The 26,356-nt window shown below is 41.9% G+C and overlaps 1 protein-coding gene across 4 annotated transcripts in view; it reads left to right on the top strand.

Annotated features, from left to right (window-relative positions):
* ANO2 (anoctamin 2) overlaps positions 1–26,356 on the top strand; it is a 154,598-nt gene that overhangs the window by 14,748 nt on the left and 113,494 nt on the right. For all 4 annotated transcript variants that reach the window (XM_042469198.1, XM_042469196.1, XM_042469197.1 and 1 more), the window contains exons 4-6: positions 2,613–2,764; positions 6,850–6,904; positions 19,781–19,832. In XM_042469198.1, coding sequence (XP_042325132.1) covers positions 2,613–2,764; positions 6,850–6,904; positions 19,781–19,832 — 259 coding nt within the window. The remainder of the gene's footprint in view (positions 1–2,612; positions 2,765–6,849; positions 6,905–19,780; positions 19,833–26,356) is intronic.

Genomic DNA, 26,356 nt, shown 5'->3' with positions numbered 1-26,356 from the left:
TCCTTCCCTCAAACATCAGCCAGGAAGAGGCAAGCCCAGAGACTGCTCCCTCCCCTCTTTCCATCTGGGCTGGGCTGCCTGAAGCAGAGGGACTTGGCACCTGGACTGGAGGGGAAAAGACATAGAGAAGGAGATAAATGCAAAGGCAAATGCGGAAGTGAAGGCGAAGGGAAAACAAACGGAGTGGGGAGTATACAAGAGGTATTCATGGAATGCTGTAAGAGAATTTAAGAACAATTAAGATCAACTAGAAACATTACAAAGGCAGCAACTAAGCAAGAAGAAATGAATGCCTTGTATTTTGACTTTTATGAACTGTGGTTTACTTTAATGCTTAAATTTGTGACTGAACTTGAAGGAATATAACACCTGAATTAATAAAAAAATTTTTAAAAAGAAATACATAATGGCTACCTCAAGAACCTTCACAGCAACTACCCAAGCACAAAAACGGACACAGAGCAGGCAATCCTTCGACCAAACAATATTATTAGAAGAAATAAGAAAAATGCAGATAAAAATGCAAATGGAATTAGAGCAAAATATGAAGAAGGAAATTAAAATGTTACAGACAGATATAAAAGAAGACTTAAGGTCTGAACTGACAGATATAAGAGAAAAGACATGACAAATGCTAAACAAAAATTGACTCTAAATTACAGGAAAAAACTGACAACATTGAAGAAGAGGTGATAAAAATGAAAGAAAAAGAAAGACAAGCAACGGAGAGGAGATTAGATGAAAAAGCATTGGAAGATTATAAGATGAGAGAGAACTGTTTGAAAATCAGAGGAGTAAAAGAGGATAAAATATTCACAGAACATATATACTGAAGAGAACAACATGTTGGAGGCGTACGGAGATAATGCAGTCAGAGTGTCCTGTTGGCAAGGTTTCGAGTTTGGAGGCAATGGTGTTTTTGATCATGAAGCCTATACCTGAAAGATGTTTTTCAGTTTTGGGGTTGCCAGACCAATAGAGTGTATAGCTGACACCGTATTCTTTAAGGCTGCCTTCCTCATGGAGACAAACTTCACTAAGAGCAGCAATGTCAATGTTAAGATGTGACAGTTCATGGGCTATTAGAGCAGAACGACACGCAAGACATCCACTATCTGCAGAATCTTGCATGGTTCTGATGTTCCAGCATGGAAGCTTTAGTCTATTTGCACCTTTGGAGGCTGGTGTGTGCCTTTGTTTCTTTGTCTTTGTTTGACCACATTAGAAGATGCCCATTGGCCATGGCTAGCCAACCAGGTATATAGGGATGAGCTTTCGTTAGGCCACCTTTTCTAGGCCCCTCTCCATATGGAGCAAGCAGTGCTCTTTAAAAAAAGGCTGCTTAGTCATTCAGGATGTTGCCAAACAAGACTGTCATCTCCTGGGTCAGTCTCAAGCTACCAAAGTCCTGAACCGCCTGCATGCATGGTTGGGTCTGCGGCTTCCAGTGCATCTTTACACCTGCCGTTTCGTCCCTCGCCTATAGTTACAGGGCTTTTTCAGAGATTGGATGTATCCTTTGAGCCTGTGCAATGGGTTTTTCTGGTGGAGCTCAGCGTGCACAAAACTGGCCTCACCCTTTAACCCAGCGGTCCATTTGCTGAGGTCTTGACAATCATGGACAATGCCAGCGAGGTCCTCGAGTCGTAGGTTTGATTAGAGTTTCCTTCTCTTAGATGGTTCACCTTACAGGGTTAGATGAGCACCATCTGCCCGGGTTTGGGATTAGAGTTCTCCTAGGATGATTGCCATAAAGCTAGAGAGCCCATCCTGCCCTTTGGCGCTCTTGGTCAGACCCTTCGGTTGTGACCTGTCTGGCATGGGAGGCCACCACCAGCATAGCTCACAATTTTATTAGGGTACACAAGCCTCTCCCCCACGACAAGGGGGCATCAATGGAGAGGGTCCTAGAGACAGAACAGATATATATAGAGAGAGGGAGGGAGAGAGGGAGGGAGGGAGGGAGGGAGGGAGGGAGGGAGGGAGGGAGGGAGGGAGGGAGGGACCCTTGTTATTATCATAGATTATGGTTATATTTCTTGCACTGATGGGATTATTGCCACTTTATGTTAGTAAGAGTTATATTTCAGGATGCTCACAATTAATTGTGAATGCCAGCACAACTGCCAGTTGTAACAAAATAGCAGCCAAAATAATACAAGATATCTGCTTCTTATGTACAATATGTTCATGTGAAAAAGATGTGCCCAAGGGCCACACCATCAAAATTATTACCTCACAACATGTAACTACTGAAGTTCACACTGTAGCAGTGAAGGGTTGGACAGCAGTTGCTTGACTGAAAACAACAGTGGCAGCCTATCCTGAAATAGGACAGTGCTTCTCTACATGCTCCAGATGTTGTGACCCAATGCACATCACCCTCCCACACAAAGATGGGAAAAATGCAAACTCAACACATAGTGTAGTCCAAGGGCAAGACAGACCACAACGCTGTCTTACTGGTGCAATTTTCATAACTTTTTGGGGAACCCTGCTGGTGCAAGATAATTAGAAACAGAACCTTGGATACTGCCCTCCTCTTGGGCTAACTATGCAAGGAGTAATTCTTTTGAACCCATCTTTTAAGTATGCTCTTCTTATTTCTCCAGACATATGAAATAAAAGAAGAAGAAGGAATTATCCAAAAGCTTTCTGAAATATGGCACAAATTTACAGAACCTTTGCAGCCCAAAGTGCCACGGAAAAACAATACAAGGATGAAGAATTTATCTTACCCTTTTTCCAGAGAAAAAATTTATTTGTGAGTACCAAACAAAGTTCACCATGCTTCCATGAGGAATATAATCCAATGAGAAATGTTGTTGTGGTTGATCTACACAAGTTTTAGGCCAACAAGGCCTGTTATGCTAGTGATAAATCCAACAGCTCCCCCAAACTATTTTTTAAACAGGAGTGCAATCTATTGCAGAGTAGGCTGAACAGCTTTTAACTGAATAGATAAAGCACCTATGTAGAATAAATTGAATCTCAGATTACTGTCCACCTTCCTAATTGTCTAACTTGTATTAGATAAAAAAGAAAGGTATTGGTGGTATCATCTGCATGTAGTAATGCCTCCATTCAAATATATCACAGTAATTACATGTAGATGTTAAAACCATAGCATCACTATAAAATATTCAAATATAAATTACAATGCACAAATGCCAAGAGCAGAGCAATAATTCCATAGCACTACTTTCTGAAACCAACTATCTGCATAGGAGTAGAACCAGTGCAACACAATACCCCCAAATTCTAAACTAATAGTCTGTCCAAAGGAATACCTTGGCTTTGGTATTCATAAAAAACACTGAAAGGTCCAATAGAATCACACTCTTCCCTTAGCACAGGCTATTCAGCCAAGGTCTTTTCCAAAGTAAGGCATGAAACAAGATTAAAACTGATAAAGAAAATCAATTTAACTCAAGAGTACATGGAGCAGACCAATAACATTTTGTCAACCAATTTATATGACTAGGGGTGCATCTACACCAGTGATCCCCTAACTTTTTCAGGTTACTGCCCCTTTCCTTTGGGGTGGCAACCCTGGTGCCCCCAGCACATGGCTTTTGGTGGGGGGGGGTGTTTTGTTTTGTTTTTTTATATTAGGTCTACTGTTCTCCATGTAGTCATGCTGGCTACATGACCATGGATCATTTCTTCCAATACTGGCTCCCTCATCTTAGTAATGAAGATAAGCACTGTTAGTCACCCCTAGACAATTTTGTCAAGGGATTACCTTTACCTTTTCTACTGCAAATTCAGAACAATCTATTTTGGTTGCTGCTCACTTTGCATCCAGTCACCTTTACATCAGCAAGCCAAGCAGCAACCAAGAACCTTCTTTCTTGTGCCAGCCTCTCAGCTAAGGTCAGCGCAGATGAGAGGTTTCTTGATTGCTGTTTGACTGGCTACTCAGTTGCTGCTTCCTTCAAGCCCTATCATCCTAGGAGCAGCAAGTGAACAGCTGGCTGAGCAGTGACCGAAAAGCCTCTTACCCATGCCAGCCTTGCAGCAAAGGCCAGAACAGACAAGAGGCCTCTTGGCTGCTGTTCAGGCCTTTTGGTTGCTGCTCAGGCAGTTTCTCAGTTGCTACTCCCAGGGTGACCATGGCAAGGGAGAAACTTCTCCCTAGAAAGGAAGGACTCTCAATCCTTCATCAAGGCAAAAAAAGTTGCAGCCAGTGTGTGGGTTTACAGGGGCCACTGATGTGGGCCAGAAAGGGAGAGATTTTACCTAGAGGAGCTGATCCAAAACACTCTTTCCTGGGAGGGGGGTCATACTACCCACTTTGGGAACCATTGATCTACACTGTAGAAATGGGGCAGTCTGATGCCATTTTAAGTGCTGTAGCTCCATCCTATGGAATCTTGGGATCTGCTGGTGCCTCACAAAACTACAAATCCTAGGATTCTGTAGGACGAACTGATAAAGTGCTGTCAGACTGCATTATTTCTACAGTACAGATGCATCTAGGTTTGGTTTCTGGGACCGGGTTAGGTTTCTTCCATAGCAATCTAGTTTGTTCAAAGGAATGTACAATCTCCTGAATACACCCATTGTGAACCCAGAAACACTTAGCAGCTAATACACTGACAACATGATAATAATGTTATTCACCACTTGGCAGACAGCTGCTACAGTTTACACCAATTGAAGTTTTCAATTTTGCAGTGCTCTAATTTTGCAGTTTTGAAAACTGTTGCCATCAGAAAGACTCAATAAATGTCACAGCTGATGTACTAAATGTTTTTCAAACACACCATTTACCACCACCATTTCTACCTAAAAATTCAGGGACAGAAAAAGGGTAAAAATTCCCAAACAATAAAGTTGATCTTTCATGATGAGAAGAAGAGAATAGTTTGAAATTCCACTCAGAAACCAGACTGTCTATTCACCAATAGCATCTCTATTGTGCCTGGGTTTAATTTCAGCTTGTTCACCCTTATCCAGCATGACATTGACAGTCAAAGAACTGCTTGTTTTTTAATTGATTCCTTTGGTGCTTATGAGCAAAACAAAATCACGATGTAGCATGTCATATCTTCCTTTGGAAAACAATCTAACACAGCTGACAAAACTGTTCCCTGGTTACTGTTTTGAAAGTAAGAATGGCCAGAGAAGGAGCCGCTTATGATCATAACAACTAGGAAGGTATATATATATATGTGTGTGTGTGTGTGTGTGTGTGTGTGTGATATATATATATATATATATATATATATATATATATATATATATATATATATTTCAATGTGTTGTACAGTTACTTCCATATTGTACTGGTAATTTGTCTCAATGGGGCTGACCAGATGAGCCATGATAGCATGAGCTAAGCTTGTGCTATCCTGACCCGTATCAGTCTCCAGGTAGGCATGTGAATGGGTAGGTGTTTACATGCATACCCACGTGGCTACACAATGAATCCACTACCGCCTTGCCTTACTTTACCATACAATCATAGAATCATAGAGTTGGAAGAGACCACAAGAGCCATCCAGTCCAACCCTCCTGCCATGCAGGAAATCTCAATCAAAGCATCCCCGACAGATGGCCATCCAGCCTCTGCTTAAAGATCTCCAAAGACGGAGACTCCACCACATTCCGATGGAGTGTGTTCCACTGTCGAACAGCCCTTACTGTCACGAAGTTCTTCCTAATGTTGAGGTGGAATCTCTTTTCCTGGAGCTTGCATCCATTTTTCCAGGTCCTAGCCTCTGACGGAAGCTGCTAGATCAGAATCTAGGCTGGCTGATCCCAGCATGAGGATATTGATATGATTAATCCAAACAGGATGTGAGGCCAGGGGGAACATAGCAGTTTTGGCCCATATGTTCTGCCCCATATGTCACTCAGATCATGGGTATTTCCCACATCTGATTATGCAAATTGTGCTTTCTGTAGTCAAATATTTTGATTTTGCAGGTTTTGAAAAAGTCATAGGTTGGCTCTTGTAAATTATGAAATTGTATTACATAGGATTAGCAATTTGCATATGCACATCTGTGGAATGTGTGTATGAAAGAGAGAGAAGTCTGTATATGTGGATTTCCTTTTTACCACATCCACATCTGGGCCAGATTTAGTTTTGCCAGGTGATCCCTAGATGGTCTTTTGGTGTATTTTGTGCATATTTGAAAATTTATATATATTGTTTAAATGTTTTCCCCATTGATTAAAGCCATTTTAAAGCTATTATTTATACAAATTTGAAATGTACAAATTTCTCTACACACAATTTTTAAAGTTGCAGTTAAAAAAAAGAATTCTGTGTCACGATTTAGGAGTACTATAGTGAAACAGTGAGACAAACTCCGTGTGCTATGGGGTGGTCAACTGTTTATTCAATGTTTAAAAAGCCCAACATGTTTTAGCCACAATGAGAAAGGCCTTCTTCAGTGGCTAGAAACTAAAAGAAATACACATATATTATAATTATTTTATAAAGCAGGACAACACTCAATGAACCATAACATAAAAATATCCATATTACGAATATCAAAATTATACACACCCTTCAAAAGAACTCAATGGAGTTGGAAACACTCTCCAAAATACAGGTTCAAGATATATCGTGGCTCCTTTTCTTTAGTCTGTAATGATCCAGAAGCAGAGTGAAGGAAAGAACAAGAGCATTTCTGAGAAGTTTGTCAGGCAAAATAATAGAAGCTATTTATTTTATTTAGCAAAATAAAGTGAACATCCATTACCTTTTATTTATAGAATGTCTCTTTTTTTCAGAATGTCTTTGGGAAAGTTTATTTGTTGTTCATTCAGGTGGATTGTTAACCAAATTAACCTATTTATTATGTTTGTTCTTGTATCTCACTGTTTTTCAAGGTACAACATTCAGGACAAAGAGACATTTTTTGACAATGCTATCCGCAGTAGAATAGTAAGTATTAAGGAACCTAACCTTTGAATGAATTCTCTATATTTAATGTCATTCATTGTTAGTGATCATATAAATATTATTTCAGTCACCCTGAAGAAGGTCATAGCACTTTGCAAGATTACATAACCAAAAGAATCGTTCCCCCAAGATATTTGCAAACTAAATTTCAAAAGTAGAGAAACAATGAAGGGAGGCATGAAAGAAGCTTAAAAAAGAATTATATATGAAAGGCATTTACATATATTTAGACTTAATTGTAGAATGGGAAAAAAAACTAAAAGGTGAAATCAAAATTTTTCATCAACCAGATCAGTTTGAGATGGGACCTTAGTCTACCCATGCAAGTATGCTGTTCATAGCACTAGGAGACACAACACAACAATGAGTGGAAGGGAAAGCATATTTTATCAGTCCATGCTGATATACTAAATTTGTCTCTGCTTGGATAACAAATGTTTTGCAGTAGTTATTTACAGCCTGGTAAATTGTCATCTCAATTTCTACCTACAGGGATTGTTGTTATTGTTGTTGAGGAGATTGTTTACTATGAGTCTTCACCTGTAGTCTCAAGTAATTATAAATAATAGAATCATAGAGTTGGAAGAGACCACAAGGGCCATCCAGTCCAACCCCCTGCCATGCAGGAAATCTCAATCAAAGCATCCCCAACAGATGGCCATCCAGCCTCTGCTTAAAGACCTCCAAGGAGGGAGACTCCACCACTCTCCAAAGGAGTGTGTTCCATTGTCAAACAGCCCTTACTGTCAGGAAGTTCCTTCTAATGTTGAGCTGGAATCTATGTTCCTGTAGCTTGCATCCATTGTTCTGGGTCTTGTTCTCTGTAGCAGCAGAAAACAAGCTTGTTCCCTACTCAATATGACATCCCTTTAAATATTTAAACAGGGCTATCATATCACCTCTTAACCTTCTCTTCTCCAGGCTGAACATCCCCAGCTCCCTGAGTCATTCCTCATAGGACATGGTTTCCAGACCGTTCACCATTTTAGTCACCCTCCTTTGGACACGTTCCAGTTTCTCAATGTCCTTTTTGAATTGTGGTGCCCAGAACTGGACACAATATTCCAGGCCTGACCAGAGCAGAATGGAGTGGCACTATTACTTCTCTTGATCTAATCACTATAATTTTATTGATGCAGCCCAAAATTGCATTGGCCTTTTTAGCTGCCACATCACACTGTTGACTCATGGTCAACTTGTGGTCTACTTGGACTCCTAGATCCCATTCAGCCAGGTGTCCCCCATCCTATATCTGTGCATTTCATTTTTCTGCCCTACGAGAAGTACCTTACATTTCTCCGTGTTGAATTTCATTTTGGCCCAGCTTTCAAGTCTATTCAGGTCTTTTTGAATTCTGATCGTGCCCTCTGGGGTATTAGCTATTCCTCCTAATTTGGTGTCATCTGCAAATTTGATAAGTATGCCCCCAAATCTGTCAACCAAGTAATTGATAAAGATGTTGAACAGCACTGGGCCCAGGACAGAAACTTTGGGACCCCACTGATCACTTCTTTCCAGGATGAAAAGAAGCCATTGTTGAGTACCCTTTGGGTTAAAAAAAAATTACAAGTTCATGTAGCAGTTACCTTGTCTAGCCGACATTTTACAAGCTTGTTTGCAAGAATGTCATGGGGAACTTTGTCAAAGGCTTTACTGAAATCAAGATATACTATATCCACAGCATTCCCTTCATCTACCAAGCTGGTAATTTTATCAAAGAAAGATCAGATTTGTCTGGCATGACTTGTTTCTCTGAAACCCGTGTTGACTTTTTGTGACTATGGAATTGCCATCTGGATGTTCACAGACTCTCTGTTTAATGATCTGCTCCTGAATCTTTCCTGGTACTGATGTCAGACTAACTGGATGATAATTTTTGGGATCCTCTTTTTTCCCCCTTTTTGAAGATGGGACACCTCCCATTTTTTCCTCACTGGAACTGTTTTAAATTGTGCCCTCAGTATCTCCCTTCTGAGAAATTCCCATCCATCCTGAACTCCATTCTCTTTTAGTATTCCTGACCATATTATCACCCCCAGTATTTCTCTAAGTTTACTGAAATCAGCTCTCCTAAAGTCTACAATGCGTGTCTGACTATGTTTGGCTTCCCGTTTCCACTGTATAAGAAATTCGAGGAGAACATGGTCACTCTCACCTAAGGATCCCACCACTTGCACCCCATTAACCAAGTCATCCTTGTTGGTTAGGATCAAGTCTAACACAGCCGACCCCCTTGTTGCCTCTTCTACCTTTTGGACAATGAACTTGTCTTCCAGGCAAGTGAGGAATTTGCTAGACCTTGAGGATTTGGCTGAGTTTTAATTCCAGCAAATATCAGGATAGTTGAAGTCACATATCACAACTATATCTCTCCTTTCTGAGTCTGTAGTCATCTGTTCTTGAAAGCTGTCATCAAATTCCTCCATCTGACTGGGGCGTCTGTAGTAGACTCCCACCATAACATCCTTGTTATTTCCCTCCCCTTTCATTTTTATCCAGATGCTCTCCACCTGACTTCCAGTATTGATGTCCTGGATCTGTTCACTGGTGTAAATATCTCTGACACATAGTGCTATTCCCCCTCCTTTCCTGTTTGGCCTATTTCGCTTTAAAATGTTATACCCCTCTATTTCTACATTACAATCATGAGACTCATCCCACCAGGTTTCAGTGATGCCTATTATATCATATTTGCTTTGTTTTACTAGAAGTTCAAGTTAATCTTGCTTATTTCCCATGCTCTGTGCATTAGTGTAGAGACATTGCAGACCATGGACCCTCTTTACTTGCTGTGTGCAAGTTTTTTTGCCTCCGACTGTTGGGTCCTTGCACTGTTTGTCTTGTTCCTTCTATGTCAGTTTGACTATTTTCTCCATCCCTTTCTCCATCCATAATATTGTCTCCCTCCCCCAGAGAACTCAGTTTAAAGCCCTCCTGATCAAATTCTTGAGACTGTTGGCAAAAACATTTCTTGCAACTGGCATGAGATGCAACTCATCTCTTGTCAGAAGTTCTTCCTCATGGAACCTCAGGCCATGATCTAAAAATCCAAATCGTTCTCAGCAGCACCATCTGCAGAGCCAGTTGTTTACATCTGCTATTTTCCTCACCCTTCCTGGACCATGCCCTTCAACTGGCAGAAGACATGAGATGACAACTTGTGTATCCATTTCTTGTTGGCCTAGTTCTCTGTGTGACATTCCTCCAGCTGTCTGTCTCCTGTTTATGTGAAGTGACCTCCTCCACTCAAGCAACTTCCTCTGTGTCATCCCCGTTGGTTCTGTTCTGTCCAGGAAATCCTCTTGCTCCCTAATATGCTGAAATGTAGCTACTCTGGACTCCAGCTGCTGGACTTTCTCTTCCAAGAGTGCTACCAAGTTGCACTTGGTGCATGTGAAGTTCTGCACATCTGTAGGCAAGAAGGCAAACTGCTGGAGAACAGGATATGTCACAACAGACTCAGGGGAGGCAAATATGTTCTTATCTTCAAAAAGGGGAAGAAAAGAGGTTCCCAATCATTATTGTCCCGTTAGTCTGAAATCAATACCAGGAAAGATTCTTTTCCTTGGCTGCCACTAGACTCTGGAATTCCCTGCTCAGGGAGGCCATAATCATCCCTCCCTTGTTATTCTTCTGTGGACAAGTAGGCTAAGACCTACTTGTTTAGACAGGCTTTTAAAACAGAAAGAATATTGGATCCTGGTTTCACGTATGGTGGAGGTGTACCAAATTGAATTTTTTGGGGGGAGAGAATATATAATTCAATTCAGGAAATTTTATAGATTAGATATCAGTTAAAATCAGAAGTATATTTGTTAAATATGTTAAATATATTACCCCCTGAGATAGAAAGGAAATAGTACAGAATCCTACTGTACATGATATCAGCAGCAAGAATAACAGTAGTGCAATTATGGAAAAAAGCTGAGCTCCCAACATTAGATGATTGGCTTTTGAAATTACTGGGTATGCAAGATATGGGCAGATTAACCTTGCAGTTAAACCATAAGGATATAGATAAAACAGAAGAAGAATGGCATCTGATAGCATTTTTTTGCAAAAAGTGAGGGCAATGACAAAGCAAGTCAGAGAATTTAGAGACATATTAGGAGAAAGAATAAAAGAAAAATACAATAGTAGAAATATTGAATTGTGCCAAGGAAATCTGAATGATTAATTAGTGGGGTGGGTGGGGGTTGGAATAAAGACACATAATGCTTAATCAGTAGCAAAAGGATCTGCTGTTGAATAAACTGAGGAAATTTAGTAAGTAAAATATTAATATAATATTTTCTTTCTAGATGCTTTCTCCGCATCTAGAAGAATCATTGCCAATTTTTTTTTTGGACTATTTTTTCATGAATTTCAATTATATTAATTAAATTTCTAATATTATCTTTAATTTTTCTACCTGGGGAAAAGCCATTTTGATCCAAATAAATCCAGTTTAATAATATATATTTTTTAATATTTTTGCCAAAATTGATGCTAATAATTTATAATCTGCATTTAATAATGCAGTGGGTCTGTAATTATTTGGGTCTAATGGATCTTTATTTTCTTTTGGTATTAATATTATGTTAGCTTCACTCCATGTTTGGGGTATTCTACCTGTAATAATTGGATTCATAGTTTTAATTAATAGGGATTCCAATTGTTTTCCAAATATTTTGTAATATTCATTTGTAAAGCCATCTGGGCCTGGTGATTTACCCGATTTACTCTTCTTAATAGCATATGCGAGTTCATCCTTGGTGACTGGCCCATTCAAATATTTTCTTTGTTCCTCTGTTAACTTTTTAAATTCTCGTTCCAAGTACTCCATTATTTTACCTTTTTTGTAACTTTCTTCTTTAAAAAGCTTTGAGAAATGTCTCAAAAAGATTTTTTTATTCCTTCCCTAGTGGTTACAATCTTTCTCCCTCTCTTATTTTGACAATTGATCTTTTTGCCCTCTCTTTTTTCAAAGTGTATGGTAATAGTTTTCCTGGCTTATTAGCTTCTTCATAGTATTTGTGTTTTATAAATTTCATCTTTTTATTAATTTCCTCTACTGTTAAAATTTCAATTTGTTTTTGGAGATATTTAATTTCTTGTTTTACTTCCTGATTTTTCACTTCCTTCTTTAAATTTTTTCCCCATTTTTCTAATTGTTTACTTAATTCATTCATTTTTTCTGTTCTTTTCCTTTTCCATTCCACTACCTTCTTAATCAAATATAGGCCTGTTACCTACTGCCAAAATAGAGCTGCTTCGGGTCTCTTTGGAGGTATGCTGTTTAAATGATGCATGGGTCCTAAGAGTCCGGAGGTCGCGCCAAAGCCACACTCCATTCCTAAGCACTGGAGTGCAGCTTTGGTGCAGCTTCCGGATTCTTAAGAAGCATGCATCATTTAAACAGCATACCTCCAAAGAGACCTGAAGCAGCTTTATTTTGGCAGTCTGTAACAGGCCATAGTCTTATAACTGCCTTTGATGCAACCCAAACTGTCCACATCGGGCATACATCATTCATATTTTCTTTGAAGTAACTTTCAATTTCTTTTTTAATCTCTGCCACTGGTTTTTCATCCTTCAAAATGTTAATAATAATAATAATAATAATAATAATAATAATAATATTTATTTGTATACCACCCTATGGCAAACCAATCCGGGCGGTTAACAACAGTAAAATATAAAATATAACAATTAAAAACACTTTATCCCTTCCCCCCTTAAGACAATATTAAACAGTATAACATATTAAAACACAATATCAAAGCATAAAAACAACAATTAAAACTAAAAACCCTAATGTCCCTCTGTTGATCCTCAACCATCACTAGATTTATAGACCAATTATATTCTCTTTTCCCAATTTCTAATTCTAATATTACTGGGTTATGGTCTGACCAAACCTTTGGTAGTTTTTTAACCTTAGCTACCTTTGGTATATAATATGTGTTGGAATCCAAATCCTATCTAACCTCGACCACGATTTGTGTCTATTTGAAAAAAAAAGTATATTCTTTAGTATTTCCGTGTTTAGCCCTCCATACATCTTGTAGTAGCAATAGGTCCATCATTTCAAAGAATTCCTTTGGAAGTTTCCCTTGGTTCTTTTTCATTGTTTTATCTGAAAATCTATCCAATTTTGTATCAACTACACCATTCCAATCTCCCATCATAATATATGAGTCATATTCCATCTCAATCAATTTCTCTCTCACTTTTTTTGTAAAATTTGCCTTTATTTTCATGTGGGCCATATATACCAACTAATAAGTTTTTTTTTGTGCATTGTATGTCAACTCAACTGCCAAGAAATGCCCTTCAGAATCATCATAATTTTTTTTTGGCTTCATATTTAGAATTAACCTTTTTCTTAAATTTAGATGTCGAAACAAATTCCTGTCCTAATTTAATACAGCGTAAAAATATTGTATCTTTTTCTTTAATCCTAGTTTCCTGCAAACAACAGATATCTAGATTCATTTTTAATAGGTAATGAAAAATTTTCTTCCTCTTTTGGGAAGTATTCATCCCTTGTGCATTCCAGGTACAAAATTTCATAAAATTGTGTGAACCCATTTTGCATCAACCAAACTAAATTTAGTATTTCTCCCAAATCTAATTTAAATCGGTCTTAATTGTCAAACAACTCCTCTGATTAAATCTCCCCCTCCTCTTCTATAATCTGCCTTTCCAGTCTCTAACTCTTCCGGAAAATCTGTCTGACGTTCCAATTCTCTCAAGAGTTCTTCTGGAATGAGTCTCAACTCTTCAATCCTGTCTTTGGCCATTCCTTCTTCAGATGATTCTTCATCCTCTCTTCTTCATCTCATTATCAGTCTTCCTGCCGTAGTTCCTCTTTCACTTCCATCCTCCTCCTCTTGTGGGTCTGGGTTATCATTTGTGTTACTATGTTCCCTTTCTTTTTCTTTACATTTTCTCAAAAATGCTCTTGCTTGTTCTGGCATATATATTTTAACTCTCTTTATTTCCCACCAAAATGTTACACCCTCGGGAACTTCCCACTGATACTGTGTTCTTTCTTTCCTCAGAAAGGCTGTTAAATTTGTGTACTCCCGTCTCTTCCGAAGCAATCTTGCTAGGATGACCTTCAATACTTTAACCTTCTGTCCGTCATATTCAAAGGGTGTCTCATTGTGTTTGTTTAGAAAGGCATCCCGAGTCTGTTTTCTGACAAAATGGAGTGCTATATCCCTTGGTAGTCCTTTCTGCTTTGCTACTTGAGAGTTCAAGTGATATAATTTGTGAATTTCCATTTCCAGATTTGTGATTTCTTTATTTAAAATTTGTGTTATTTTTGGAATTAATTTTTCCATCAAATTCTCATTTTTCCTCTAAAATGCCTCTTATTTTCACTGATTTTTCTCACATTCTTTGTTCCCAAATTGCTTTTTAATCTAGTTCCTCCTCTCTCTTTGGCGGGTTATAGACCGCCCATTTGGGGCGGTCTGGACCCGCCCCTTTCCCCAGAGTATTGGGGCTTCAGTGGTTACACTGGCAGCCGCAGAGGCCCCGATCCGCCACTTTTCAGGCTGCGGGGAAGCAGCAAAATGCCGCTTCCCCGCAGCCAGAAAAGGGGTGTCCCTGGGGCTTCAATCCTTAAGGACACCCGCGGTGGTGGGGAGGGGGAGAAAGGGGCCGCTTGGCCCCTTTCTCCCTTGCTTCGCTGGGCGCAGCCATCTGAAGGCTGCGCCCAGCGAAGCAAAGCGGTGCCACGGACCAGGAATCCACTAGGCGCCCTGCCACGGATTGAGGACATCACGTCTGCGCCGCCCCGTCTAGAGGCGGCGTGGCCATCACGTCCTCACGGCAGCGGCCATATGGAAGGGCTGCCGCCGTTTAGTGTGGGCCACTGCATGGAGAAGATGGCAAAATGCTAACAGGGGACAGAGATAAGGAAGTGGGCCGACTTTATCCATTTTAAGTTCGTTCTTTTATCCTTTTCACGCACCCTGTCGATGGCAAAGCAAGACTACTTCAAATCATTCATCTGCGCCAACGAGAGGCGCCCGCAGCGCTTGTTCTCCTGTTTCAACACACTGTTAAAACCATCTCCTCCCTCCGTCTCCCCATTATTTTCTCCCTCCGACTTCGCCAATTACTTCATTACAAAGATCAGTACCATTCATTCTGAGTTAACTCTTCATGATTTGGCTCCCACCATTAATCTCCTCGCCCCTCCTACTAATAAACTCTCTGTGTTTCCTCCTGTTTCTTTGGAAGAACTCTCTTCGCTCCTGAAATCATCAAAACCCACCACCTGCTCTCTTGATCCAATTCCTTCCCGTCTTCTAATCTCTATAGCCCCCTCCTTGTTACCCTCCCTCTTCTATATCTTTAATCTCTCTCTCTCTTCGGGTTCCTTCCCCTCAGTCTTCAAACATGCCTTAATTTCCCCTATCCTGAAAAAAACCCTCTCTCGACCCCTCTTCCTTGGCTAGCTATCGTCCAATCTCTCTTCTTCCTTTTCTCTCTAAGGTGTTGGAACGAGTTGTCTATTCACGCTGTCTTGAGTTTCTTGAAACCAACTCCATTCTGGATCCCTTCCAGTCTGGTTTTCGCCCACGGCACTCCACAGAGACGGCCCTTACTAAGATCTCAAATGATCTTTTGCTGGCCAAGGCGAATGGCCTTTATTCTATCCTTGTCCTACTTGATCTGTCTGCGGCCTTCGACATCGTGGACCACTGTCTCCTGATAGATATACTCTCTGACCTTGGTTTCTCGGGCCTTGTTCTCGATTGGTTCACATCTTACTTGTCAGATCGATCGTTTTCGGTGGTCTTGGGTGGTCAGACCTCATCTTCTGTCCCCTTATCTGTTGGAATTCCTCAGGGCTCAGTTTTGGGTCCCCTTCTGTTCTCTTTATACACACTCTCCCTTGGCAAACTTATCAGTTCTTTTGGTTTCTCCTACCATCTTTACGCCGATGATACCCAGCTGTACCTTTCCACCCCTAACCTTTCACCAGAGCTAGAGCAGCAAGTGTCATCCTGTTTAACAGCTGTCTCCCACTGGATGCACCATCGGCGTCTGAAGCTCAATATGTCCAAGACCGAGCTTCTTGTTTTCCCTCCTAAGCCCACCCTTCACTATTCCTTTTCTATTTCCGTCAATAACATCTCGATCCAGCCGGTCCAGGAAGCCCGTAGTCTTGGTTTCATCTTTGACTCCTCTTTGTCATTTATCCCTCAGATCCAGACTACAGCCAAAGTCTGTAGATTTTTTCTCTATAATATTGCCAAAAATCCGTCCATATCTCTCTGCTTCTACTGCAAAAACACTGGTCCATGCCCTAGTTGTCTCACGACTAGACTACTGTAACCTCCTCCTGGCAGGGCATCCCCTCTCTCATCTCCACCCATTAATTTCTGTTCAGCATTCAGCTGCACACATTATTTCACTCGCTCGCCGTTATGATCATGTCTCCCCTCTGTTGTCTTCCCTTCACTGGCTCCCTTATCCTTTCTGCATCAGGTACAAACTTCTGCTACTCACCTTTAAAGCCCTGCATGGGCTGGCCCCTCTTTATTTAACTGATCTTCTCTCTCCCTACATCCCTACTCGCACTCTGCACTCTGGTAGCCAAAGTCTCCTCTCTCAACTCAGGATTTTCTCTGCCCCGTCCCGGATCCGTCCCTTCTTTCTTGCTGCCCCTCATTCCTGGAACCTTCTTCCTCTGCATGCACGGCTCATCACTTCCCTAACCAGCTTTAAGGCTGAGCTGAAAACCATATTGTTTAGGGAAGCGTTCTCAGGGAATTTGTGATTGTCATCTGGCTGTCTGACAATATTTGATGTGATGTGATTTGTTTGATATTTGATGTTTTTAATCTGTTTTTTTTTTCTTTTCTATATGGTAATTTTATCTATTCCTCTTTTAATTGTTATTATCTTAGAATGTACGCCTTGGACAGGCTTTTATTTACTCCTAATTTTACCAACTTTGTACAGCACTGTGTATAATTACAGCGCTATAGAAATAAAGTTTAATAATAATAAATAATAATAAGAATTACTCAACACCTTCTTTGCCTCAGTCTTCTCAGAAAAGGCAGACTGCTCAACCTGAGGATAAGGGACCAGAGGAAAGAATAGAGGAATTTCACCACAGAATTAGTAAAGTACAGGAATACCTGGTTAATCGAAATGAATATAAATCTCCAGGACCAGATGAACTAAATCCAAGGATATTAAAAGAACTGGCAAATGTAATATTGGAGCCTTTTGGAATAATCTTTGAGAACTCCTGGAGAACAGGAGAAGTCCCAGCAGGCTGGAGGAGGCCAAACGTTGTCCCCATCTTCAAAAAGGGGAAAAAAGAGGATCCTAACAATCATAATCCAGTTAGTCTGACATTATTACCAGGAAAGATTCTAGAGCAGATATTACACAGAGAGTTTGTGAACATCTAGAAGGCAATTCTATAACCACAAAAAGTCAACATTGGCTTCAGAGAAACAAGTCATGCCAGACAAATCTAATTTCTTTTTTTGAGAAAATTACCATCTTGGTAGATGAAGGGAATGCTGTGGATATAGTATATCTTGATTTCAGTAAGGCCTTTGACAGGGTTCCCCATGACATTCTTGCAAACAAGCTAGTGAAATGAGGGCTTGACAAAGTAACTGTTACATGGATTTGTAATTGGTTGACTGGCTGAACCCAAAGGGTGCTCAACAATGGCTCCTTTTTATCCTGGAGGGAAGTGACCAGTGGGGTCCCACAGGGCTCTGTCCTGGGCCCAGTGCTATTCAACATCTTTATCAATGACTTGGATGACAGAATTGGGGGCATACTTATCAGAATTGCAGATGACACCAAACTAGAAGGAGTAGCTAAGAGGACAGGATCAAAATTAAAGATGACCTTATTAGATTAGAAAGCAGGGCCAGAGCTAACAAAATGAATTTCAATACAGAGAAATGTAAGGTATTGCACCTAGGGCGGAAAAATGAAATGCACAGATATAGGATGGGTGACACCTGGCTGAATGAGACTACGTGTGAAAGGATCTGGGAGTCCAAGTAGACCACAAGTTGAACATGAGTCAGTGTGATGCGATAGCTAAAAAGGCCAATGCAATTTTAGGTTGCATTAATAAAAGTATAGTGTCTAGATCAAGAGAAGTAATAGTGCCACTCTATTATGCTTTGGTCAGGTCTCAGCTGGGATGCTGTGTCCAGTTCTGGGCACCACAATTCAAAAAGGATGTTGAGAAACTGGAGGATGTCCAAAGGAAGATGACTAAAATGGTAAAGGGTCTGGAAACCATGTCCTATGAGGAATGACTCAGGGAGCAGGGGATGTTCAGCCTGGAGAAGAGAAGGTTAAGAGGTGATATGATAGCCCTGTTTAAATATTTAAAGGGATGTCATATTGAGGAGGGAACAAGCTTGTTTTCTGCTGCCCCAGAGAACAAGACCCAGAACAATGGTTGCAAGCTACAGGAAAAGAGATTCCACCTCAACATTAGGAGGAACTTTCTGACAATAAGGGCTGTTCGACAGTGGAACATACTCCCTTGGAGTGTAGTGGCGTCTCCTTCCTTGGAGGTCTTTAAGCAGAGGCTGGAAGGCCATCTGTCAGGCAGGCTTTGATTGAAATTTCCTGCATGGCAGGGGGTTGGACTGGATGGCTCTTGTGATCTCTTCCAAACTCTGTTTGTCTCCCACATGGGCTGGTTCATTTGCTGTGCCCTTGGTTCCAGAGAGCTAGGTCTGCCATTCTTTTTGTCTGCCTCACTATCTTTGTTGTACACCAGTCTGGGGATTTGGGAAGGTGGTATGACAAGGATAAAGAAGTCTGAGATTTACAAGCGAAGTTTATCTGGTACCCCTCTTTGAGCTTGTTTAGCACCCCCTTAGCCGGCATTCGTTGGTAGGAAAGTCACTGAAAATGAATAAGAAACAGTGGCAGTGGCAGGAGTCTCCATCAAAATGAGAGCCTTAGGCAATGAGTAAAACTTCAGCAATAGGGTGGTGGTGTCAGCAATGGGGTGTCCAGAGGGATACTCCCAGATTCTGAAGTTAAACTAGCCATATCTATCCTGGACTCATTGTGTGCATATAGGTTGCAGTGGTGGGAGGAAGCCTCATGTGGAGGGAATTTCCTTCATTTGCCTGGACCTCCACAACATTCCCCTGTCCTATCACTTGTTCAGCTTTGGTAGATATGGGGGGATTGGATGTGGAGGGAGGTCTGTGGACATGCAAGGGCTATCCTCCTCTATGCTGGATAAATGTGCCATAATCTACCCAAAGACTGAAGCCACTTTGTCCTGGAGAGATGTGACTAGTAGAGTGCCATGGTTTCTGTCCAAGACCCAGCATTATTTAACAGCTTTATAAACAACTTTGATGATGGAATAGAGGTCATGTGTATTAAATTTTCAGATGATGTCAAATTAACTGGGTTTCTAATACCCCAGAGATCAGGATAATGAATCAAAATGACTCTGAAATATTAGCAATCTATGTCAAAACTAGCAAAATGAATTTCAACAAAGAGAAATGACTGCTTCAGAAGGTTTTGGAGTCTTCTTTTTTAAACTGAGGTTGGCTACCCACTTCTTAGGAATATTTTATCTGGGGGAAAGTTGGACTACAGCAGCTTTAGGGTCCCTTTTAATTCTGATGGGCTTCTTTGCTCTTCCACCTTTTTTCTCCAGTCCCAGACTGTAAAAATGTTTCCATAGAGAACCTTTTGTACTCTAGTAAAAGCAAATTTATAGTGTCCATTATTTTTGTTTGCAGTGTTTTATTGATATCTGCTTGGACCATGTGGAATATCTAATTCTTGAGAAGTTATCTGTTTGTTACATAACTTTTTTTTTTAATGTAGGTACATGAAATTTTGAAGCGCACATATAGTACAAAAGCAAAAACCAGCAAGGGTAAGAATTAATTTCCTATTTTAAAAAGGCACATTACTTGAGAAGCTTTGGTAAATATGCATTTAAGTTAGGTATCTAAGAAGCTTGTAAAAACACAGTCTAGATATGTCCAGCTATATCCAAACCATGCTTCACAGGGGTATTCAGGTTATAATATCTGCCTCCATCAGACAGTAAACTATGTTTTTGTTCTCATAAAAAGTTTTTTAAATACTTCCACAGTTTCTGGGAGTTTAATCTATATGTGTGACTCCCAGATGCCCACAGTCCCCTTGCTTCCTTCTGGATCTTGTTTATTTAGGGAAATTGAATTGACTAAACAATATATTTTTGGCACAAAACCCAATATTTTTATATATCTATTTTTACTACTTTAGGAAGTTCAAAGGTAATTTGTGGAAGAAAAAATGTGGCTGAAAAACATCAAAATGGACTCAGTGTTGACTCCAATATTTTTCAAATTGTCAAGTGTTGTACATTATTTTTGTGTACAAAAACCACCACAAATTTTAAAATTCCATAATGTTACGTGCAGTTTTAATTTTCATAAACTATTTAATTTTGGTCAAGAATAAAGCAATAATGTACAAATAATGTAATTAAATACTTTATTGTTGAAATCAGAAAATTATAACCTAGGTCCAAAATACACTGCAGAAATATTCCAGTTTGAGACTGCTTTAACTGTCCTGATTCAGTGCTAGGGAATCCTAGAAAATGTAGTTTATTTTGGCACCAGAGCTCTCTGTCAGAGAAGGCTAAATGTCTCACAAAGCTACAGTTTCCTGGATTTATTAGCATTGAGCCAGGGCACTTGGTGTCAAACTGGATTATTTCTACAATGTGTTTTGGACCTTAGTGAAGGTCAGTTTTTCCCTGTTTATTCATATGAAAAGGATTTACTACACATGAAAAATTGCTGTCAATAAAAATTAAACTGGACTTCTTTTGTCAGGTGATTATCTTTGATTAGATGATTATCTTCACTAATCTTTGAGAATTTCTGAAGAACAGAGAAGTCCCAGCAGACTAAAGAAGGGCAAATGCTGTCCCATCTTCAAAAAGGGGGGAAAGAGGATCCAAACAATTACTGCCCAATCAGCCTGACATCAATACCAGGAATAATTCTGAAGCAGATCATTAAACAGATTATCTGTAAGCATTTAGAAAGAAATGCCATTATCACTAAAATTCAATAGGAGTTTCTTGAAAACAAGTCATGCCAGACTAATCTGATCTCTTTTTGGATAAAATCACTAGTTTAGTAGATGGAATGCTGTGGATGTAGCATATCTAGATTTCAGTAAGAACTTTGACAAGGTCCTCCTTGCATAATCCGTTCATTGATAGGAATGATGGTGGGTGATAGAGTTTGTGTTTACAAGTAAACAAAAGTTCCCTAAAAGTAATACTCCATTGTCCAAAGACATTTGCACTGATTGTCTGGCCATTCCTGAATTCCATTCTCATTCTTCTCACCTGGAAACTCCACTCTGATTCCAAAATCTACCCTGTGATATTTTGTCCTATAAATATGCCTACTTAGGCAACCCCCCACCCCCATCCCTGATTTGGTCTCTCTTGAGTTCAAACAGACTTTCTGTCACTATCTCGCTTGACTACTCAGCATTGCTGGCAGCTTGCTGAGCCATTTCCACATCACAGTGTCTCCCAACTGAAGCCCTGTTTCTAGATTTAGTACAATATCACCCTCTGTAATCCATTCAGTCATTATCAATTACCACTTTTCATTTCTTGGGTGTACACATGAGTGAGTGTCTTTGTGTGAATGGTAATTCCCCTTGAAAAAACTACATTGCACTGTGGATTTCTGTTTCTCAGAACTGATATAAACAGGCATAATCTGTGGTTTGAGTTGTACAAGCCCTCTCAGCTGCAGTAATTGAAATAATAAAATTCCCCTGTTAAATACTGATTGTAGATGCCCTCTTGGGATCCTAGCATTTTGGGTAACACTGCTCTAGGGGCCATTTGTAATGCTCTGAAAAGGCAATACTATGTACAGCACATTGAAATAATCTATATATGATACAACCAAAATCCTTGCTGGATCTGTATTCTCCAGTACAGTGCTCCCTCGGGTTACGAAATTAATTCGTTCCGCGGCTAATTTCGTAACCCGAAAAACCTTCGTAACCCGAATTGCCATAGGCGCTAATGGGAAAAAAAGCCGCGGCTCTGCCGCGGCTCCATTTAAAACAGCGCCGGCGTTTTTTCGTAACCCGAAAAAACGTTCGTAACCCGAAACAATAAATCCCTATGGGATTTATTCGTATCCCAAAAAATTCGTAAGCTGGGTAATTCGTATCCCGAGGTACCACTGTAATATATGTTTCTGATATGCCAACCTGAGCAGAGACATTCCTGTCAATGACTAAGGGTTAAGCATCCAAGGCCAAGCCTATACCCAGAAGAACCTGCAGACTACAAATCTGCATTTTCAAAGAAGTACCATACCATCAAACCTAGGCTGAATCTCAGTTGCAGTGTCTGCTTTAATAAGAACACCTTTCATGTTTCTGGATACCATTTTTATCAGGCCCAGCCTGGTTGAGGACTCAGGGGAGGACTCTCAGCCTGAGCTGAGCCTGAGCCTGAGAATGACCTGACCCTAGCTTGGGAGAAAGCCAAGCAGTAGAAAGACCTTGCAGGGTGAGTGTTTGCCCATCTTCCTCTGAAAGGTTCTCCTCTGTCAGCCTCCAAAGCATGTCCTCCCCATTGCATTGGAGGTCCCCCAGTCCCAGTGGGTCTATTCTGGGCCTCTGGACCCACACCCCAGTATCCTCTTTGGCCCTGCTCAGTGTTCCCCGGCCTTGGGTGGTCTTTTCCTCCTGTGGTTAGCGTTGGGTCCTCCATCCTCCAGCCATCGTATTCTTCACCAACTTTGGGAAGGTCCTCCTTTTTCTGTGGCCCTCCACCGCTGTTGATCTTTCGCTTCAGAGTGGTGTCCACAGCCCTCCTGAGCAGGGCGTCCTCCCACACTGGTTGGGAGTATTTGATCCCTCGGCAGCCTTCCATCGCCCCGACCAGGGTGGTGTTCTCTGCCCCACCCCAAGGGTCTTTCGGCCGAACCCACGGGATCTCCTCCCATTGTAGTTGCTTTCCCTCAGGCAGCCGCTCCCATCTGGAATCTCCCGGCTTGTGCAGCCTGCTCTGTAGCTCCCTACTGCAGTCTCTGATGGAACGTAGAAATCTACCACCACCACTCTTCCTGGGTCCTCTCTGTCCCTCCGCATCCTCGGAGATGTAGCCAAGGGTGATTTCCCAGTCCCTTTGTTCCAAGGAATCCAGAGTCTCGGAGGGTTCCCCTCGGCTCACGTGGAAGCTATTCCTCCCGGGGACCCCATCCTCAGTCCTCTGCCACTTGCTGCTCTGGGCATCTCTCAGGGCCCCACCAACATCTACATACTTATGTCCATAGCTGGCATCACCTTTTGGGCTGACTTGGAAAGTCTGCTCGGACTCTGCCAACCCTCTGGACGTCTGCTTTCCCTCTGCCTTGAGGGACTGGTCCTCCGTTCCTTGCAAAAAATACGACGCAAGGCTCCACATCCTTGGGGCGTCATCCTCCGACATCTCCATGTCTGTGTCTGCCCCTCTGGCCGTCTTCTCTCCTCTGCCTTGAGGGACTGGTTCTCAGTTCCTTGCCAAAACTACGACGCAAGGCTCCACATCCTTGGGTCGTCGTCCTCTGACGTCTCCGTGTCATTCCATGGATTCTCCATCTCCTGGTACTGGCTTGGTTGCCGTCACAGCAAGATGTAAAGATTTGAGGTCAGAACAAGGCACTTGTGATTTCTCCTGGATTGCCTCGATGGTTCTAAATCCCAATAGAGGAGATTCTGCAAACTAGTGTTGAGGATACTTCTGCAGTGCTTCTTACAATAAACTTTCTTGTTTCGACATTAAGTTGTTGTGGATCATTGGTCAGAGTACTCCGAGTCTCACAACAGGCTGGTGCCGAGTATCAACTGCCACCCTGTGCATTTTTACTCAACAACTGACAGCTCCGGGGTCAAATTACATGATATGGGGAAAAGAGCTGTTGGCCATTAAAGCAGTGTTTGATGCCAGGTAGCATTTGCGCAAGGGAGTGGTGCATCTGGTCCAGGTGCATCTCCAGATGGTGCTCTCAAGCATCTCCAGATGGTGGTCTTGCAGAGGCAGAGGCAGTGATCCTTATTCTTTGCCCGCTTCAATTTCCAGCCTAGGGCCCAGAATCACCAGATTGATACCCTCTCATGGAAGCCCAAGTGTGTTATAGATCCAGAGGGGGAGCTGCACTCCTCCAACCTGCAACCAGAGCACTTGGCTGCAGCCCCAGGGACTTCCACCTTGTTGGACAAGATCCATGACTTCCAGGGCTGAGACCCATTTGTGGCATGGCATGCTGCGGAGGGGGCTCGTCTCCCTTTGATGTCCTTCTCTACCACTGCAGTTGTTTCTACTGCCCGGAGATGTTGAAGATGTGCCATGATAGCAAGCCAGTGGGCCACTTTAGCTTCTGCAAAACTCTGTACTTCTTTACCAGGGAGCTGAGAGTCCCAGGAGGTTCCTGCATTTCTTCAGTCCCTGGAAGACATCCAGCTGCTGTTATCTCAACTGAGGACTGAGAACCATGTTTCTGAATTTGCCAGTTTACTCTGCCATATGCCAGCATTGGGTACAGGGCTCAGATGAGTTGCTGACAAACCAATGGGACTCTGGAGCACTATCTGAGGTGTGACGCCAGCTACTGGCAGGAAAACTGGTCAGACTTGCTCCCTTTGGCCAAGTTTGTCTACAATAACTTGGTCTATGCCTCGATGCAGCAGACCTCCTTCTTTGCTACCAGTGGCTACCATCCTCAGGAGTTTCCTGTGTTCGCTCCTGTCTCAATTGTCCCTGTGCTAGACCAGTGGCTCCAGGAACTCCAGTCTGCTCAGTTCCTCTTGTAGGAGAAATTGGAGATGGCCTACAAGTGGGGAGCAGATTGCAGGAAGCAGGAAGGACCTCCTTTGCAAATGGCTTTTCCTGTGTGGCTGTCAACCTGACAGCTCCCTCTTCAGCAGCCCTGTCAGAAGTTGGATGCCCGGTTTGTGGGGTCATATTGGATTATGTCCCAGGTCAATCCTGTGGCTTTTTGGCCCCAACTTCCCTGGATGTGGCGAGTCCTCCCAGTGTTCCACCACTCCAGCCTGGTCACAGGGGCTCAGCTTGACATTGACCTGGCACCCCCTCCTGATCCAGTTTTGGTAGATGGGGAGCCAAAGAATGAGGTGGCACAGGTGTTGGACTCTTGGCACCATTGGGGTCACTTCCAGTACCTCATTGACTGGGTCAGCTATGGGCTGGGAGGATGCCACAGATGTCCATACTCCCCACTTGGTCTGGGACTTTCACTGCCACTTTCCGGATCATCTGGGACCCCTTCGGTGTGAGGGGGAGGATAATGGGAGGGAGAGTAGTGTCAGACCCAGCCTAGCTGGGACTCAGGGTAGGACTATGAGCCTGAGCCTAGCTCTGCCCTGAGAGCTCCATCAGAGGCTGTGGTTCCAGAAGACAACCAGAAGCCAAATCTTCAGGCAGCAGGGCCTTCTAGTACTGTGGGCCTGGAGGACGAAGAGGATCACATACCTACTTTCAGCTAGAGAAGATCCGAAAGGGCATGCCTCCAGTGCTTGAGGAGGCTTTGTAGAAAACATCAACATCAAAGACTAGCTGCACACATGAGGGCTGATAATAAAAGGCTGGGAAGGGTGCCAGAGCCTTTGTCAGAAGCTATATGAGTTTTCTGGTGAAAGCACTGTGTTTCCTGACTCTTGGTACTGACTTGGTGGCTTGGATCTTTGGACTATGGACTAATCTGACCATCTTGCTTTTCTAGAACCCTTGACCTTCTTGGACTGTTTGACTACGCTCTTGGTTTGACCCTTTGGCTTACATTCGGATTGACTACTTGCTTTATTTCTGGACTCTGCCTTTTGCTTGTATTTCAAGACCTGCCTTTCAAGACCTACCTTGCTTCACAAACTATGCATGGAGTTCTTGTGTTTCATAGAGTTGGAAGAGACCACAAGGGCCATCCAGTCCAACCCCCTGCCATGCAGGAATTCTCAATCCAAGCATCCCCGGCAGATGGCCATCCAGCCTCTGTTTAAAAATCTCCAAGGAGGGAGACTCCACCACTCTCCAAGGAAATGTGTTCCACTGTCGAACAGCCCTTACGCTGAGGAAGTTCTTCCTAATGTTGAGCTGTAATATCTTTTCCTTCAGTCTGTTTGGACTTGCTTATCAGCTGTTGTCCGCTTTCCCAGACAGTTTCATTTTGATAGCCTACATCCAGTCCATTACTGTTCCCAAGAGACGTTTGAATTCATGAGCTCAACAATCTCTTTCAAAAGGAGAAACTAGGACTTTGATATTTTCAGAACACTGGTGACTCCAAATGACTAGAAATTGGGTATTATGTGACCTCCAAATCATTTCACTTAACAATTGAATATAGATGTCAAATAGCACAA

The sequence above is a fragment of the Sceloporus undulatus genome, chromosome 5 (genome assembly GCF_019175285.1).
Source record: "Sceloporus undulatus isolate JIND9_A2432 ecotype Alabama chromosome 5, SceUnd_v1.1, whole genome shotgun sequence".
NCBI classification, from domain to species: domain Eukaryota; kingdom Metazoa; phylum Chordata; class Lepidosauria; order Squamata; family Phrynosomatidae; genus Sceloporus; species Sceloporus undulatus.
Note: the sequence above shows the minus strand (reverse complement) of the source record. Positions and strands in the feature narration are given on the sequence as shown.